General features: G+C 38.8%; 1 protein-coding gene across 1 annotated transcript in view; it reads right to left on the reverse strand.

Annotated features, from left to right (window-relative positions):
* astn2 (astrotactin 2) overlaps positions 1-19,325 on the reverse strand; it is a 274,357-nt gene extending 255,032 nt beyond the window's left edge. Inside the window, exon 1 of the mRNA XM_084935333.1 lies at positions 18,751-19,325. Coding sequence (XP_084791459.1) covers positions 18,751-19,162 — 412 coding nt within the window. The 5' untranslated portion in view covers positions 19,163-19,325. The remainder of the gene's footprint in view (positions 1-18,750) is intronic.
* Between the last annotated feature and the right edge of the window lie 389 nt (positions 19,326-19,714).

Genomic DNA, 19,714 nt, shown 5'->3' on the forward strand with positions numbered 1-19,714 from the left:
AAAAGTTGGCTGGTTATAGTCCGGGTGTTGATAATTTGTGGTTGCAGTACGCATCTAGCTAGTGCTACAAAGAACGAGCATGCTTTTATCATTATCATATTTTTAACACAAGTCTTCGTACTACTTAAATGCCAAATATGTGTACTTTTGCCACGTCAGCTCATGACGTGTATTATGTAAATGTATGGTGTCTAATTGATACCTCAGCATAACAAAAAATTACTTAACAAGCGTAAAAAGCAAGCACTCTTCTTCCTTGTTCTGCTTTTCTCTGGGAGACATCACTGCAGTAGAAATAAAATCAATACCCTAAAAATATGTTTGTTTTGATCCCTGTATATTAGATGTTGACTTTCTTAAGCCATGTAACCTTTAACTGTCACTGGATCAATAGGTTGGAAACTAAGAAGGCTGTTCAAATCCACTGACAAATAACATTAAGTAGACAAAGGAGATTTTTTTTCTTTCTCTGAAAACAACATAAAACATAGCACTTATGATGCAATTTGCATGGAGAAGGGAAGAAAAAAGCAAAAACACTGGCTCTAACTTAATTAGGTTAAGGAGAAGAGTGCCTGCCTGTAAGCAGCTATCATCCATTAGGAGACTGTAATAATGACATATAAATGCAATTAATATGACCGATGAGAAGCAACATCCTGACAATCATTTGCCTACTTCATCATAATAGTCGGCCTGGCAAATCCCATTAGATCAGTGGATGGGATAGTGAAAGACCTAAGGAATAAATCCATCATTGTGTTGTCAAAGAGTTTATTAATGTTGAGTTATCTGGCTCTGACAACATTCAACTACTCAAAACTCTGGAAACAATTACCCTCCGGCCCCACCCGCCAGCTGCACCAAGACACACAAATACCACCCCCCAATTGGAAGATTGGAATAAATAACTTTAACTCAACAATAGCTGATAGATTTTATATTAAAGCTGGTATGACCAAATTGTTGGTCCAACCCAATAACTTATCATTAGTTTTTTAAAAAAAGTGTTTAGAAATACTAATGGTAAAGAAATAAAAAATAAGGGAACATTTTGAAAACACATCGTATCTCAATGAGAAAAACAAAAAATCATGTCTGATATATATACTGATCTGGGTAAAATGTTCAGAATTAAAGGATGCTACATCATTTAATGAAAATGAAACTTATCAGCCTACTGAGGGATGAATTCAAAGACACCAAGAAAATCAAATTGAAACAGTCATGTGGTAAGCTAGTCCATTGTACCAAAATGTCATTGCAGCAACTCAAAATGGTGCTCAGTAGTTTGTACCACATGCTTGTGTGCATGCCTGAGAATGGTGGGCATGTTCCTAATGAGAAGATGAGTAATGTCATCAGGGATCTCCTCCCACATCTGGACCACCAGGGCTTCACTGAGCTTCTGGACAGTATGAGATGCAACCTGGTGTATAGCATACAGTGGCTTGCAAAAGTATTCGCCCCCCTTGAACTTTCCCACATTTTGTCACATTACAGCCACAAACATGAATCAATTTTATTGGAATTCCCTTTAAAGACCAATACAAAGTGGTGCACACGTGAGAAGTGGAACGAAAATCATACATGATTCCAAACATTTTTTACAAATAAATAACTGCAAAGTGGGGTGTGTCTGAGTGCAGTCAGTTGCCCATAGACATTGCCTGATGAGTGCTAATAACTAAATAGAGTGCACCTGTGTGTAATCTAATGTCAGTACAAATACAGCTGCTCTGTGACGGCCTCAGAGGTTGTCTAAGAGAATATTGGGAGCAACAACACCATGAAGTCTAAAGAACACACCAGACAGGTCAGGGATAAAGTTATTGAGAAATTTAAAGCAGGCTTAGGCTACAAAAAGATTTCCCAAGCCTTGGACATCCCACGAAGCACTGTTCAAGCGATCATTCAGAAATGGAAGAAGTATGGCACAACTGTAAACCTACCAAGACAAGGCCGTCCACCTAAACTCACAGGCCGAACAAGGAGAGCGCTGATCAGAAATGCAGCCAAGAGGCCCATGGTGACTCTGGACGAGCTGCAGAGATCTACAGCTCAGGTGGGGGAATCTGTCCATAAGACATTAGTCGTGCACTGCACAAAGTTGGCCTTTATGGAAGAGTGGCAAGAAAAAAGCCATTGTTAAAAGAAAACCAAGAAGTCCTGTTTGCAGTTTGCCACAAGGCATGTGGGGGACACAGCAAACATGTGGAAGAAGGTGCTCTGGTCAGATGAGACCAAAATGGAACTTTTTGGCCAAAATGCAAAACGCTATGTGTGGCAGAAAACTAACACTGCACATCACTCTGAACACACCATCCCCACTGTCAAATATGGTGGTGGCAGCATCATGCTCTGGGGGTGCTTCTCTTCAGCAGGGACAGGGAAGCTGGTCAGAGTTGATGGGAAGATGGATGGAGCCAAATACAGGGCAATCTTGGAAGAAAACCTCTTGGAGTCAGCAAAAGACTTGAGACTGGGGCGGAGGTTCACCTTCCAGCAGGACAACGACCCCAAACATAAAGCCAGGGCAACAATGGGATGGTTTAACACAAAACACATCCATGTGTTAGAATAGCCCAGTCAAAGTCCAGATCTAAATCCAATCGATAATCTGTGGCAAGATCTGAAAACTGCTGTTTACAAACGCCGTCCATCTAATCTGACTGAGCTGGAGCTGTTTTGCAAAGCTGGTAGAGACAAACCCTAAAAGACTGGCAGCTGTAACTGCAGCAAAAGGTGGTTCTGCAAAGTTTTGACTCAGGGGGCTGAATAATTACGCACACCCCGCTTTGCAGTTATTTATTTGTAAAAAAAAAAAAATGTTTGGAATCATGTATGATTTTCGTTCCACTTCTCACGTGTACACCACTTTGTATTGGTCTTTCACGTGGAATTCCAATAAAATTGATTCATGTTTGTGGCTGTAATGTGACAAAATGTGGAAAAGTTCAAGGGGGCCGAATACTTTTGCAAGCCACTGTATCTAAAATGCTGTAAGTATTATACTAAAGTGGAAAAATATGTGTACTCTTTTTTTCTTCCTTAAGCCATACCCACACAGTTTACTGAGTTTCAAAGGCATTAAATAACAACACTGTCTGAAAGGTAGGGTCAAAAAAATAACTCCACAGTGGCACTCTTTCTCTTTAGCTAAGGCCTGACTCTGACATCCATACTTACAAGCCTAACTAAGTGTTGAAAGCTGGAGATTGCCATTTTGAATGGTCCCATTAATTCTGTTTGTTGAGCTGTCTCATTACAGAGTTAATAGTGCATTTGTCCTGATTGCAGTTATGTTATGGAACAATGATCACACTGTTGAACTAAAGAGTGGAAGATACACACCACACAAAGGAATTTATGATGGCTTGTCTAAATCTGGAAAATGTCCATATATTTAATTATTAAATTATAAAATACATAATTGCTACATAGGTTATATTGAGGTGGTATTGACATACCCAAGCAAAACTAATAGTTCAATATATTATTGCTAAAAACCTTTGTCAAACCTGAGAGGATAAATAATTTGCAACACACACACAAAAATAGACAAAGTACAACATACTAAAAAAATCTTCACCAGTCTAATTATTACAAGCCGATTAGTAGCCAGAGAGGAAAAAATATATATATTGAGCCAGTGTTTCACTATACTGAAAAAACTTTTGCAAATTTTTATTAATTTCTGCACATTCTTTTATTATTTAGATTATTTCTGCATGAGACAGCAGTGCAGGAACCCACAATAACAGACTTTTTTTTCTCCCTACACTATAAAATGCTCTGCAATTGCGGTTCAACTGGGAGAATATTCACAGTTTCAAACTTCCCAGATCAATAACTCATAAAGTAAAATGTTATTCAAACAGAAGGTATGATCAACAGATTAGGGGAACAAACCATTAAATTACTAAAATAAATTTAGCTGATTCAACATAATCTCCTCAAAGAACCTGCACACAGGGACAAGTGGAGGTAGACACTGTCAGTATGATTTTCAGTGGAAACAACTTGAAATGCTGTACATGTCAGTGTGAAATCATATGCTGGCATAGAGCCCACTGAAAAAGCAGATTTGTTTTTGGTTACAAAATCATTGCTCACTATCTGAACAACTCAACAGATTTGCCTCATCCACTTCATCCACACATTCATTTCTTCAAGACTTCCAGAAGGGGATGAACGATCACTGTTTTGAAACTCTGTAGGAGAGCCAGCAGTTTTGCAGAGGTACAAGTGCAAGGGGCCAGGATGGCACTTCCACTAAGACATCTAAAATTTAAAGCTGTACTGAAAATGGTCCAGAGGTGCAGGAGGATGTGATCAAGCAAAAAATGTTTGTCCCAGCAAATCCTAGCAGATACTTAGAATTAACTGACATCAAAAACAACAGTACACATGAGCAAATACCCCATGTAAGAGAGAGCTAACAATCTTTCATACAAAAAACGAAAGCATTCAGACGTTGACGAACTTGTGCACTAGAAATATGTGTGTGTGCGTGTGTGTACATGTTTAGATGTCTTTGTGAGGACAGAAAATTGGCATGCTACTATACTTGTGGGGACCAACAGTCCCCACGAGTTTTAAGGTATTTTTTGAGGCTCAAAATGTGGTTTTAGTGTCAGAATTACAATTAGGTTATGGTTAGGTTTAGGCTGAAGGTTAGGATTAGGCATTCATTTCTGATGGTTATCGTTAGGGTAAGCGGCTAGGGAAAGCATTACGTCAATGAGAAGTCCTCACTAAGATATGAAAACAAGTGTGTGTGCGTGTGTGTGCGTGTGTGTGCAGTCTGTTTCACTTTCTGTGGTGTTGCTACCTATACTCCATTCCAGGATTTTTCCTCTTTTACATTATTCCTACAATACTGCTATGTTTAAGCTGATGAAAATCCACCCAGGCCCGTCCAGCTAACAAAATATTTTAGAGGAGACATAACTGCAGATTCAGTTTTTAATATAGACGTTTGGTGTAAGTGGAACAGGTAATGTGATTGAGGAAATTAACCTGCACTGACAGCATCGAACTCACATGAACACATAAAGGTTCAAAGTGCATTCACAGTTATAAAAAAAACATCTGTATTATGAAAAAAACAAACAAAACAAAATTAATAATTGTAGGAAAATTTACAATCCTAGTTAGTGTGTAGTGAAGTGGCAACCCCAAGTGGTTCATGCATAATAAACTCTGACCAGCTAGGCCTTTTATGTGCAATCTGGAACACCAAAGCACAGGAACTTCAAAGTCTACACCAAAACACAATGGAAATACTAAATAACTTTTGTCATGCAGTGTAGTGTCATTAAAACTGCTTGTCAAATTAATTATATCTTCTTGTCTACGGCACCCTGGTAGCTTCTATTGGGAACTATTGTTTGCTTTTTATATTCCAATTATAAAAGGGCACTGCAGATGAGATTAGTAGTTTCCAACTTTATTACAGCTGGGAATGAGCATGAGTTATCTTTAAGAATGTCTATATTTATGACTGTTACTTTCTGTTGAAAGTCCAAAAAGTGCTTTATAACCAGTACCTGCATATCTGCTTATCTATGTGATCACAGTAAGCTGGAGAACCAGTTTATTAAAAAAAAGAAAAAAAAGAATGCAGAGCTGCAACATAAAAAAATACATTTCTAAAAATGTCAAGTGGCTCTGGAGGAAGAACTCTGCATAGAATGTGAATCCTCCTCCCTATTGGAATTCGGCCATCATAATTCCTCTAATTGGCTACAGATCTCACCATTTTTCTCCCTTCCACAATGTGTGATTAATTTATTTAAAGAGGTGAAATTAACATTACAACCAGACATATGACATATTTTTTTTCCTCAGGCTCCCTCTGAATGTGTTATACTGTTAAACAGACGGAAGGAGAATCTTTCTACATGCATATAAACTATCAACACTTTTTTAAAAATTCAAATGCAATTTGTGTAGTCATCTGCTTTGAAATTAGATAAACTCAGTTTTAGCAAATAAATAAACACCTACTCGGAAAAAAAATGATGAGGAACGTTCCCTTAAATGCATATAAGGATTTAATGTATAAACAACCACAAAACACGACAAATTAATGGCTGCAGATCAGCGTGTGTGTATTGTTCACCTTGATGATGCACTTAACCAGTCTGAAGACACGTGACCTACCATTGACCTCAGGAGAGCATGTTCTGCTGTGTTACACATCTAAGGGTAATTGCTGTTAGATCAGAGCTAATCCAAAGCAGACAAAATACCAGAAAAAAAATGCATGCGGTGTGCTGTGCCTCTAAATGGAGGCGAGTGCGATACAGCCATAACATACCAATGAGCTATCACTGGATAAGCATACAATGTGTTAGACCAAATGCCTGTATTCCCACAAGTCTTATCAGAAGTGCATTGATATGCTGAAAACTCCTCTGTTCTGTACTGATTTTCATAAGTGGATATCTGCATATGAATATGCATAATCTGTAGGCAAAGAACAGTACTGGCTTGAATCTTTCTGGAATCTGTTTGCTCAAATTAAATTTGAGGAGGCTTTGGCTTCACGCAGGTATAAAGTCGGGACCTCAAGGAATGGACAAAATGCAATCTCAAACCCATCTGCTATCATCTGATGACAATTTACCTTTGTGTTGTTTGTGGTTTCTTTTCTTTTATCTTGTTTTTAATTGATCTGTACTCATAGATGGACTGTAAACAATGACCGCCACATGCAAGTCTTTGCCCAGATATCGTTTAATTCAGAGTGCTGGAACAATTAGGAGCTCTGCCGGAGTCTCACAGTGGTGTAGAAAACCCCAGTGTTTCTTCTGGGATCACGTTAGATAATGTGAAAATATTGAGGAAAACTAAAATTACTGAGATAACGTTCATATTGTATGATATGTTGATAATGTAGTTATTGTTGCAGGACATATATTATTATACCTTTCTGTTAAATAAATCTTCTTTGTACAACCTATGGATATCTTTGTTTTGTTTCGGAAAAAGTCAGTGGAACAACATTATTCATCCAGACAACTACAAAAGAAGAGAGTTAGAACATGTATCTCTGTGCAGATAAAGCCAGTTCTACCAGGAACTCTGAGAGATGTGCATGATGGAGCATTAAAAAAAACTGTGGGAGGGAACTCATCAGCTGAGGGGAGATTAATGGAGCATGTGCTTTATCTGAAAGGAAATCTAAAAGATTGTACAACTTGAAGGGAATGCAAATATGTACAAACATACCAGCATGGATAAAAGGTTTAACATCTTTTGTAGGAACCATGAGGTAGCGAGCAGTGCAGAACTGGCACATTTCCAAGGTGCAGCACCAATTCTGGAGGGAATCAAATTTTATGGGTCTTAAACATCATTGTGACCAGCTTATATGAACAATGACTCCCGTCTTCCTCTTTGAAACACACACTGCCTGTCATGCTTGCAAAACAAAAACCCTATTCAGATAATTCTATTAACTAGGTTAGTCAAGACTATGTAAGCGCATCTCCAATATGATATGATAATGAACTCTTATATACTATACAATCGATACTAAAAACATATACTGTGCAGTTTTAAGATAAAGGGAAAAAATAGACATAATCTATTTTCAGAAATAGATTTCAAAAAATGCTGAATCTTTTGACAACTGAAATGTGGACTGTATAATTTGTCTGTTAGGATGAGAAAAAATAAAACAGAGTATAACAAAACAAGGTTTGGTGAACAACATAGACTGTGCATGAAGGCAGGAGGAACAAGTAGGAGAAAGAACAATCAGAGCTCAAAAAGAAAGTGGGCTTTCTCCCACTAACCTGTCAACCAGTAGGAGGATATTTAGATGCTTTTCAGTCTGTTTGAAGCCAGAGATGGTGGTGTCCCAGTGAGCTCGGTTCTGGGGAAAACAAGTTTTCTGGATGGTTTGATGCAGACTCTCACACCATCTTAAACTGTTACTACATTATTTTGGAGACTGCAACAGCTATCAAATAAAGATTACACATAAAGAACTTTGAAAGTAGAAAATGTTCACCACCGAACCCTAATAAAACAGTACGGGTAAACAATCACCAAACCCAGATCACTTCATGCACTGTTTTTGGCAGTTTTCTGCTTTCTATTTCACACTTGTCATTTTAATCAAGACAGACTTAAGTGGGCTTTGTTGCCACACTGGCATGCAAACAATGCTAAAGAGAGAGGATACTTCAGTCGCAAGCACTGGTGATCAAATGCTTTTTTTCTGCTTTGCGCACCAGCAACAAAATTTCACAGTAGCTTTACAGAAGATTGTAGGTATAAGCAGGTATTCCATAAGTCAGAAGCTCCTTCACTAGCATGTTACACAGCGACCTCATACTGGCTTATTATCAGGCAGGCAACACTTCCATTCCAAACTTTTTGAAGATAAGTTAAAACTTGAACATAATTAGAAAAACACAAATGGCAAAGGAAATTCCACCAGCTCTTGAGCTCTAACATGAGGATAAACTGTGCATTTCCAGGCTATTGCTTCCAAACGCATAATTGAAATATGAATACATTCCCCCTTAAGGGGAAGACAATGCTCATTATTGCTCTCTACTCTTAGGTTGTTTCTCTGGTGTCATTTGGTGTGCAGATGTTTTATCCATTTTTAGCATGTTTTTACGATGTGTTCAGCAGAACTTATTTTATAATGCAACAAAAATCTCTATATTCTTAAAAAATAGACAAGAACAAGATGTTCTTCGAATTAAAGTGTTTAGGTTTTATCTTTACAAGGATGCTCTTTAAGGACTGTTAAATCTAAACATTTGACTTGATTAAAATGCCGATGTGGTGAATGGAAGCATATAACCCAACACCTGACACCAGGGCTGGACTGGGGCAAAAAATCAGCCTGGGCATTTTGACTAGAGACCGGCCCACCAGGTATACGAAAAGGCATAAAGCCTTTGAATGAAAACAAACGCTGTTGTGACAGTGATGTACACTGTCTTGTTGGTATATATGTATCAATCTAATAAACTTAAACCTACGCCACCTCCCTATTCTGGCATTCTAAACAGTATTTAGTGGAAATATTAAGCAACCTAATTAATAGGGTTGCCAACTCCCAGCAAAAAAAAAATCACCCCCCACCCTCCGCCTTATGATGCTTAATCGATGTTATAGACTTTAATTTAATGCACAGAAATTGGTTTCTGTGCATTTGTTTTGCAAATGCACAGAAACCAATTATTTTTCTACAATAATTAAATAGATTCAGCATCTTTCATCAACAGAATTGCATACTGCATAGATAGGACCTTCCCAAAGGAAAAAGTATTTTAGCTTACTAGGGTATATATTAGACTTAATATTTACTACATACAGTAATGGATTTTTATACATTGTACATCAGATGAAAACTTGATTCAGATAATTATTTATTAAAAACTAGACATTTTAAATGAGAATAAGAAAGTATTTCTTTGTGCCCCCCTTTCCCTGTTAATGCTCTACCTGGCCCCCTGGCAAAGCTTTGCTAGACCCGCCCCTGCACAGTTACCAGCTGTCAGCTACATAGAAAAGGATCCTGGAGTAAGTTGTCTCTCAGAAACAGTTCATAACTTCCCTTCACCTCATTCATGTTACCTAAAAGGTAAACCTGTTTCTCCATCACCTGTTCAGCTCTGATGATTCAGTAAGGACGTCTCCTGGCTTCATCTTCACGTTTCCCTCTCACCACATATCCAAACCGATATCATGACCAGCAGCTTTTATGGCTGTGGCTCCAGCAAACATCAGCTGAAACTGGAAAGTAATATCAAATCAACTCTAACAATAGCTTATCAAGCTTAAACGTGCTGCTGTTGTTTAGCGCGACCTCCGCTGGTTTCCTCTTTCTGGCACAAAGTGAGCGATAAACAAATGAGAGAGACGGGAGAATGAGAGAACAAGAGGCAACAGCGCAGCGTAAAGACACAGAATACCTCCAGGTTTTTGTCTTTTTTCATTCTAGCTGAAGTATGGGACAAATCACATTTCTTTTTTACCTCAATACGGAACTTTAAAGTTCGCCCTCATCGGCTGTAATTTGTCCAGCCCAGAGTCGATCACGACCAGTTGGCCAATCCACCACCTTTCACTGTTTACAAAAAAACCCCAAACAAACAAACAAACAAACAAAAAAACATCGGCCCATAAAAACAAAAAATCACCATCGGGCATACCGGGCGAATGCCCGGTATGCCCGATGGCCAGTCCAGCTATGCCTGTCACAATCACTTGAGCTGGCAGCAACATTCAGGCACTTATTGCTTTTCTGCCTGTTTGTCTATTTCTGAATGTGTTTGTGTCAATGAGAAAGCTCGGGGAAAAAATTATAATTCCCCCATCTCTGCTGCACTTCTTTTGTTTAGAGTTTAAGCCCCAAATACCAATTTACTTTCATTAAATAACGCAATTCTGAGTCAGAGAAAATATTTTGTATTGATATTTTTTTATGTGGGGATCAATTCACAAAATTAAACATCATGGTGGTACACATCAGTATCGATCTGCCCAACTTTAATACTGAAATACCTGGAGAGAAAAAAAAACTATCACATGCTGATAGCAGTAAAAATTATCCACTCAGATCGATGGACTCAACATGAAGTTAAAGAAAACTAATAATCACATAATGGAAAGCCAGAAATTGAGTTTCAATTTGACCACATTCGGTAATAGTTGCGAAATTCAAATAACTTAAAGAAACGCAGCCAGGAAACTTGAAATATTCAACATGTCTATATATCAAGCTTGGTTTTAAAGCTACTGTGTGCAAGTTGATGGATTTATCCCATAGTCCCTGTGCCCCAAATGTCTGGCTTGCATTACAAAAATATTTTACTAAGAGAGCAAATGCATTACAGTTTTTGTCACAGGGGGGCTTCTATTATGTGGTAGGGATACACCAGAGGAGCCCAAGGAGCAAAAAGAGCAACTAAATGGAATTGCTTTTATAAATCAGTGTCACATTAAGCATTCAGTGCACAGACTAAAAAGCCTCTCTACAGTATACAAGTAGCAAGTTTATGAATCTTTTGGGAATCAGCTTGCGGCATGCTCTCTTGTTAGCTACACCATCCAGCCTATCCTTTGATTCTAGTACAGCTTTACATATCAAGATAAGCAGTTGTGGAATTAAAGGGGGAGGTACAGCCACATGAAACAACTCAGGGGCTGAACTCAAACTTACAATGGAAGCTATAAAATCAAGTAGAAAAAGGCAGACTGAAGCATTATGTTAGTGGAAATTAATCAAATAGACAGCAGGTAGCAATCAAACTCTTACTGCTGAAGAGGTTCGGGTTGCTTTTGATTTTTTCATTGTAAATTCTAGATAAATGCAGGGTGCTGGATACAATTTAGATAAAAAGATCCATAACAGGTGAGTCAGTGGGATTACCGCTGAAGCTTTGAAACCTTTTTTTGGTGATCTGAGTAAAATGGTAATTGTAGAAATGGTTATCAGGTCAGTCAGAGTAGTATACATATTTGGCATTTAAGTAAATTACAACTAGTAAATTCACCTATAACAGTCCACTTAACTCCAGCAGCTCTTTATATAAAAGAGCTCTTTCGGTGTATTAAAACAAAGAGTTTTCATACCATGTGTCTGTGTACTGCTAAACGTTAAATGCTTTGTTATGAACTACGCATTTATATGTCCCATAACAGTTACTCAACCAGAAAGTACTAACTGACTTTAAACATCCATATGGTCAACTGACAAGCATTTTCTGAAGTCTGAAAATAGGAGAAGCACATTAACAATTGTGTCTGTTGTTGCTGTGCACATATCAAAGAAAGAGAAAGCGGGAGTAAATAAAGATTGTGCATTCATTAGGGGTATTTACATACAAGTTCTTTGTTCATTTCATCAAAGATAACTACAGCGCGCCTTTCAGCAATGGTAATGATCAAATAATTATCTGGAGATCAAAGCTGTCCACCAGTGCTGCAAGGCAAGACTGGAGACTGGTGGTAAAACAATGCAATACAAAATACAGTTACTGTGGAGGACAATAACAATCAAGGGTCACTGACCACAGTTCATTCATCCTTCCTGTGACATCCCTAAGGTCTCTCACCATTAAACTAAATGAGCATGGTTCTCCACTTACTGAGTCTGTCATTTAGGAAGAGAGAGAGAGAGTGAGAGAGACCGAGAATAAGCAAGATAGATAGATACGTATGTACATACATACATATATACAACATTCAAAGCTATGACTATGTTTAACGCTCGGTATAAAATGGCAGTGGTGCAATAATTGTAATTGCTTTGTGACATTCAAGAGCAAAAAAGTAGCTGACCAATCAAAGAGAGAGAGAGAGTTTTTTTTCTGTTTTTAAAACATGAAAAATACAATTTGCAAATAATAACAGAGTGCCTGTCAAGTGACACTATACATTTACCAGCCCAAGATAGCTTCTGATTAATAGCAGAAAAATTGTTGAGAAGCAAGCCGGTCTGAATGGTTTGATGATCAGTGCCAAGTTTAAGCCTTCTTTTATGCAATTCTGCAATCCTGTCATTTTGCTGTATATGGAAAAAAGACAGGAGGGAAAATACTGTGGTGGGGCGTCACACATTAGATTGCATGAGTTGAGCATTCATCTTAAAAAGACAGCCTCCTATAGAGGCCTATTATCACAGGCAACATGATGACACGTATAATTTGCTGGCCTTCACAATATCCACCATGGGTTGTGTTTGTATGACTGGATTACACTCGTGGCATATCAATTGGTATCTTTTCAATTTTCCACAATGCACTAGATCTAAACCGAAGCAAACGTAAGTGCAATGCAACATTAAAAAGAGTCCTTACAAAAACTCACACATCTATCTCAACTCTACACCATATAATAACTTCCATCTCTACTGTTGACCCTTCCCCCTTTTCATTGCTTCTGCTGCAGTGCTAAGCTGGAGTCCTGACAAAATATTGAGTTGTGGTGCAGCATGTACATGTTCTATGCCACGGGGAAAACACTTTTTTTTTTCCCCACTCGACCACTGAATCTTTGTCTCTCCCATGTGTAAGCGATCGGGGTTAGCTATGACTCTGTTTATAGAGATAGGGAAAGGCTGGTTGGCAAAAAAAGAAAAAAAATATTGGGGTGGGAAAAAAGGGTTAAGATCCTGAACAATAGTTCTCCAGGCTTTCTGAAATGCTTTTAAAGTTTTTTTTTCTTTTTTCCATTGGCTGCTTTTTTCTTTCATTTTCATAGATAACACAGTCTGAGATGCATAAAATGGTACGGAGAGGTAAACCGGGAAAACTATCCATAGCCGATGAACAGCCATGCTCTTAATCCAGCAATGACCTGAAACTAGACCTCAGAGGCAACCTTTAGTTGACAAATCTACTGTTTGCAGAAATGTTCTCAGTGGAAGAGTGGCTGTCATGAATCCATTCTCGAGGAAGGGAAATGGCTGAAAGGAAAGGCTGAGGTATGATAAATTACACAAGAACTGAATCAGTGGCAACAGGTCCAAATGTAAAGGTTTTCATTCAAATTGTCCTCCATGTACGGAGGAAGTCAGGAGAGAAGTAAAACAGTGAGTGCCTACAGCCATCTGTAAAACACTGTGGATCAAAAAAAAAGAAAAGCAGCATCAGATTTGCAATACCATACATTTGCAGTGCATTATATTGCCATACAATCCGGAAAGCACCGGATTGGCTATGGCTTCATTTTTCAGCATGGCAATGATTCCAAACACACAGCCAATGCAGTAAAAGCATACCTGGATTAAACAGACAATGGAACACCATTAGTCATGGACTGGCCTCCCAGAGTCCCAGACATCAACATTATTGAAGTAGCATTGAATCATTCTGACAGAAAACTGAATAAAAGTCAGCCACCATCTAAAAAAGATCTTTGAATATCTTTCAAGAGTCTTGGAGAACTATTCTTGTAAACTACTTAAAGAAATTACAAGAAAGCTTACCTAGGAGGGCTCAGTCTATGTTGAAGAATAGAATCATACTAAATATTTATTTTTATATAAACTCTGCTTTTGCTGTACATACTTTAACAATACTGTGGTAATTCAACAAACTGCTATACTTACTTCCTATATTCCTGTCAAAAAATGAGTTTGGCACAGTACTGTAGTTCAAGATGATGGACAGATGATAAAGAACAGGAAGACATTTAAACGTTTTCAATCTTGCATTAGGTGCCCGAAGCTTTTCAAAAAGGTTAACTCTTCAGGTGTTTACAGAGTCAGCCGTGTTGCAAGTGGTATTGATTTCCTCTCTATCCCACAACATCAAGTAAAATAAAAAAGGAAGATCATCTTGTGTGACAAAGCGTAGCAGCCTGGAATTATCTCCCTTGAACGTGCAAGCACAATGCCACACAATTTCATGAATTAGTGAGATAGTTCAGTACATGGCATTCAAAAACTAAATTAAAAACTGGGACTAAGATCCCATATTTTAAGTAAAATGGTGGTGCACTGGTAAATCACAAAGTCAAAGCATTTGGAAATGAAAGCATGTGTTTCCTAATATATATGAAAATGACTAAGGAAAAAAATGGAAATTGAAGGAGAAGCAGGCTTGCACTTCTTCCACACTGCCCTTTCTGCTCATCTGTTCTCTGAGACACTTGTGGTAATAAATAAAAGCTGTGCAGACAGGCCATGGTGGAGAAGAATCTTGCTGTCCTTTTCCTTCCTTACCTATAACCTCTGACGTTGGTTTGACAAAACTATCAGAAATCTGACATTATCCACGAAACAGACAAGACTATGCTCGTTGTGGATCGAGTGATATTTTGCTAACAGGTTATACTCCAGCACAACAGAAATTCAGCTGTTATGAGAAAGTGGAAAGCACAATGGTAGACTAGTTTACTAGTAGTATCCTAACCAGTTAGGCTAACATTATGTGTCTCTAGCCCCTGAATTCAAACAACAAGGCCATTTCACACCAGCAACAAGAAATTCAGCACAGATGTTTTTCATCACAGATTTGTTTGCTTTAGTCACAAATGGCTAATGTCATGGAACGGAGACATGAGCTGTGTGTGAAATTCCACCCCTATTTAAAATGCACTGCACGGCTTGTTTTCTGACAATATCCACTATACTACTATAATGTTCTAAAAAAATTCTACGATGCACTAAAAAGCTGAAATGTAAGTTTACTGCTCACTATTGATTGAAATATTGACTGTCCATTATATGAAGAGCAGCATGTGAATGAATAGGGGGTGATTTTCAACGCATTATATTGTTACTATGGGTGGTAATAAACTGCTTCAGAGACAGTTCAGAAATGAGATAGCTCATTTAAGAGTCATTTCCCATATGGGTGTCACGTGGGTTTCAACACCACCCTACACCCGTAGGATACCAGCAGGAGATTATGAGTTTACTCCTTCCAATGTGAGAAGTGAACTTGAGCACAGATTCTTCACAGTTCTTTCCAACTAAGCTTTTTTTCTTTGCAAACTAAGTCCTGATAATTATTAGCAAGCACTAATATCTTCGTCAATTACATGTTTTGTTTTGTTTTTTTTAAACACAAGCCAATACACTTTCATCCACTCTCACAACACTTTTGACCACGCCTATTTAGGGTTCAGGAAGTGTATACCATTTTCACACAATTTCACACCGGTTTGTACCGGCTGCAATTAGTCATGTTTGCTCCGTCATCTCTGACTGCTTTTACCAAGACATATGGGCTTGTTGTTTTTTTTTTCTTTTAAACTGGAGCACAGCCTCTCTTATCTCCACATCAAATCAACAACAACATAAAAGAAGGCATTTTTAAAAAAAAATCATAGATATCACACTGTTCTTAATCATGTGAAGAAGATAAATAACAAGTGCTGATTTCACAGAAGGATGTGTTTGCTGTGGTGTTAGACTTTTACCGCTTTGACTTTTATACCGAGAGGTGTTGCTAGCGTTTCCTAAGAGTTTTAGAACAATATTGAAAGAGCGATGCTAAAAGAGAGTGTTGCTGGGTGAGTACATCAATCCAAAACACTCTGCAGTCTGTATAGTTCTGTATAATAGCTGGTGGGTATGTAAAAGGCGAATATATAAAAAAATGATAAGACATACACCTGTAAGGCAATGCGATGTAGTGTGGTAATAAATTGCTTCGTAACAATAAATGGTGTATGTGGTGAGAATTCAACTTTTCTAGCTTCCTCTAGCACAGGGGTGGCAAACTCCAGGCCTCAAGGGCCGGTGTCCTGCAGGTTTTAGATCTCACCCTGGGTCAACACACCTGAATCAAATGATTAGTTCATTACCAGGCCTCTGGAGAACTTCAGGACATGTTGAGGGTGTAATTTAGCCATTTAAATCAGCTGTGTTGGATCAAGGACACGTCTAAAACCTGCAGGACACCGGCCCTCGAGACCTGGAGTTCCCCCACCCTTCCTCTAGCATAAGAAAATCACAATTCAGTATGTGAGATGAAACAGTGAGGCATGAAATAAATGCACTTCTGATAATAAAACCTCATTTCATTTTTACTTAACAATTTAATCCCCAAAAGTTGATTCTGTTCATCTGGACGATGATTACATTCCTTTAGGGATTTACTTCCCCAAAGGAATGATTGTTAACGTCTTGAGGATGCATCAAGACGTTAACAATTTAGTGTATTTTATGAATTCTATGACAACATTTCACAAACTCAACAGCCAATAATGCATTTGTCAAGAAGAAAGAGCTGTTGAGTGGACCAACAAGCAATATAGGGTATAAACTGGACACAGGGAAATCACAGGTGACATCTAGTATCAGCATTTAACCCAGTTCTGACAATTACAAGGTTTAACAAATATAAAGGTGGTTCTACATTGCTGGCATGTGTACTTTCCTACCCACCTAGCAGCTTATCATGACACATCATGAATGCCAGACTGAAAGGTTTGACTAATTAAAGACAAACACAAGGCCAGACTGAACCATCCGATTGGTCTGTAAGCAAAAGAAAATACAATATATATTTTTTTTTTTATCGGTATAGATTTCACAACTATGACTGTTTAGTTAGCAACAGTATTGACAAGTGTATTTGTAAGCCTCTCACAGCTATGACAAATACACCTTTTAAGTAAAGCACTTTTCTTAACATATTGTTTTTAATTTAACTTCTGCCTCTATGCTCAGTTGACCTGTTTTAAAAGCCTTGTTAAAATCAATGGTCTCATTTAAAAAAAAAAAATCCTTTTTCCACACTTTTTCTTTTTAATCTAATTTTTTCAAAACACAAAGCACACGAGTAATGCTTTCAATATGTATTACACATGTGGACCTATTAAAGCTCGTTTTCTTGCTCCACAGCATGTACTCATGCACTGAAAGGGTGAAGCAGCAAATTTGCTAGCTGGCTGACTGGGAGGACAGAGAGGCCTTTCTCACCAGTCAACGGCTGTCCTTAATGAGAATAGAAAGTGATTTACTAGCTTAATGCTCCAGCCCTCAGCCTGCCTGCCCGCCTTTGCTTTACAGAGCCAGTTTAGTCGACACTCTTCATACAGAGAATGAAACTGAGACCAGGGAAACAGGGAAAAAAAGGAGGATAGCAAACTCCTGTCTGAAAACTGCAGTAATGAGATGTTCTCATGGATTCTCAGTCCCCGCATCACTGACTTCCTCCAAGCCCTGCATTTTTCTATCCGTCCTGCTTTTTGCTAAGTTCTCCATGATACTGTGCCATCTGAACAAATCGCAAACTGAATAAATTACATCATTCTGGAATTACTTCCTTTCACTTCATTTTGTTTGGCTAAAAGCTTTTAACAAATATCCCTATTCCATACTTTCTCTACATCCTGTTACACAGTCACACTTACACCGCAAAGGGGAAATCAAGAGAACATGAATCGCTCACATGATTTGTGGACTTAAAATGAACAATGAGTAATGCTCCTTTTATACTCATTCTGCTCCTGTTACAAAGTTGTTGTTGTTGTTTTTTTGTGACTGGTGTAAGACTGGTGTACTTCCCTGCTATTATGTTCCCTATGATTATCCAATCAGCAATGCTGTTCTCAAGACCACTTTTAAATCACTGGCTTTCACTGAGAATCAGAAGACCTGTCAGAAACCAGTTATCCACGGATGTGTGAATAAACAGAAAAAAGTGGGATGTTTTGGATCCCCTAAAATCTGCAATGTCTAAATGTAGACAACGACACAAACTCTAGGCTAGTGCTTTATCCAGTTAAAGTTATACCGTCTTGCAAAGCATGTGTGTTATGAGCTCAAGTGAGAATACCAATTTCATGCATATTTGCAGGGCCAAATTGCATTCCTTGATTGGGAAAGCATACTTAGGGTATGCATGAAATTTAAAATTATGTTTTACCATGAAATAGAAAAGTCAGACAGAAAGAAGGACGAAACAAGAATGAGGGATGGCAGAATAACTTGAGAGTGCCACTTAAAATCGAGTGGCACGGCTTGCGTTTACATACCGTAGTTTTTAAGTTGAGTAGGGAAAGCGAAAAGCGTGTTCTTCATACCTGGACTGGTGGGGATTTTTTTTGGGGGGGGGGACACACCACAAAATTCAAACAGAGTAGAGCAGGTGATTTAACGCCGGGGACAAAATGTGCATAAGCGCGTGATTTGTTTTTATTTGTATCTTTTGGAAATATAGCTGTGTGCACAGCCTATGCGCACAAACGTGCAGCCAAACAGACCGGTTATCGCCATGGAGGGCAAACACAGAACTACAACAGTGTTCTTACCGAGTGTGAAGTAGGGAAGAGCCGTGTTGTCAAGATCATCCATTACGGAAATTCGCCCAGGTAGGTCTGTTCTAACGAATAATAGAAGTCTGGATTCCCCCCCTCCTCCTGCTCCTCCTCCTCCAGTTCCTCCTCCAGTTCCTCCTCCACCAACACCACCTGCTTCAGCAGCACCCCCTCCTCCGACCACGTTCCCCGAGGCTCCGCCGGTGAAGCTGAATTCGTTCTCCCGGAGTACGGGCAGGGTTGAAACGGTGACGGTTTTCACCTCACATGGCGTCTCCGTGTCGCTCTCCCTGTCCCTTTCCTCGTCAGGCGATGTCGCCCCTCTGTTTGCCTGGACAGTCAAGGAGCCTGTTAATAACAGACCCACGAGAAGGACGCGAAGGTGCAGCACTAATATCCTCGCCATCCCGCTCCTTGTGTGTGGTTCTCTCGCTTTGTGGGGCTCATAAGCTGTCCGTTCACTTATAGTACAGTCGCTGCAAAGGAGTCGCGTCCGTCCAGGAGGCGGCAGTACAGGTGTAGTGAGAATGACATCTTTCGGCTCCTTACAGATCCATTTGTGCTCACACGGGGACAACAGATTGCTTACACTTGGATAAGCACGTGTCTTTTAAAAGACAGACACGAGGTAGAGGTATCTTGTTATTAGTGCAGGTTCATGTTTAAACAAACACGAGCAGCAGATGAGTCTTCTTCTGAGTTCACAAAAAAGTGTTAAACAACAAATAAAAAAAATAATACTTTTTTTTTCAATACAGCGTTTATATGAGTTGAACGTGAGGACAGAGCTGCTATCCCGTCTAAACAATTTATAGCTGAACATCTGTCCAGTTTGTTCTCCATGCAGGCAGTGTAAAGACAGCTCTACTGGTACTCGAAAACAAAGTACAGTTGACCGGAAAGATTACGGTTAAAGCCTAAAGTGCATTCACCACAGAGTGAAATATCCACACTTAAA

The sequence above is a fragment of the Perissodus microlepis genome, chromosome 7 (assembly GCF_051167445.1).
Source record: "Perissodus microlepis isolate ML-2025 ecotype Zambia chromosome 7, ASM5116744v1, whole genome shotgun sequence".
In the NCBI taxonomy this organism is placed as follows: Eukaryota; Metazoa; Chordata; class Actinopteri; order Cichliformes; family Cichlidae; genus Perissodus; species Perissodus microlepis.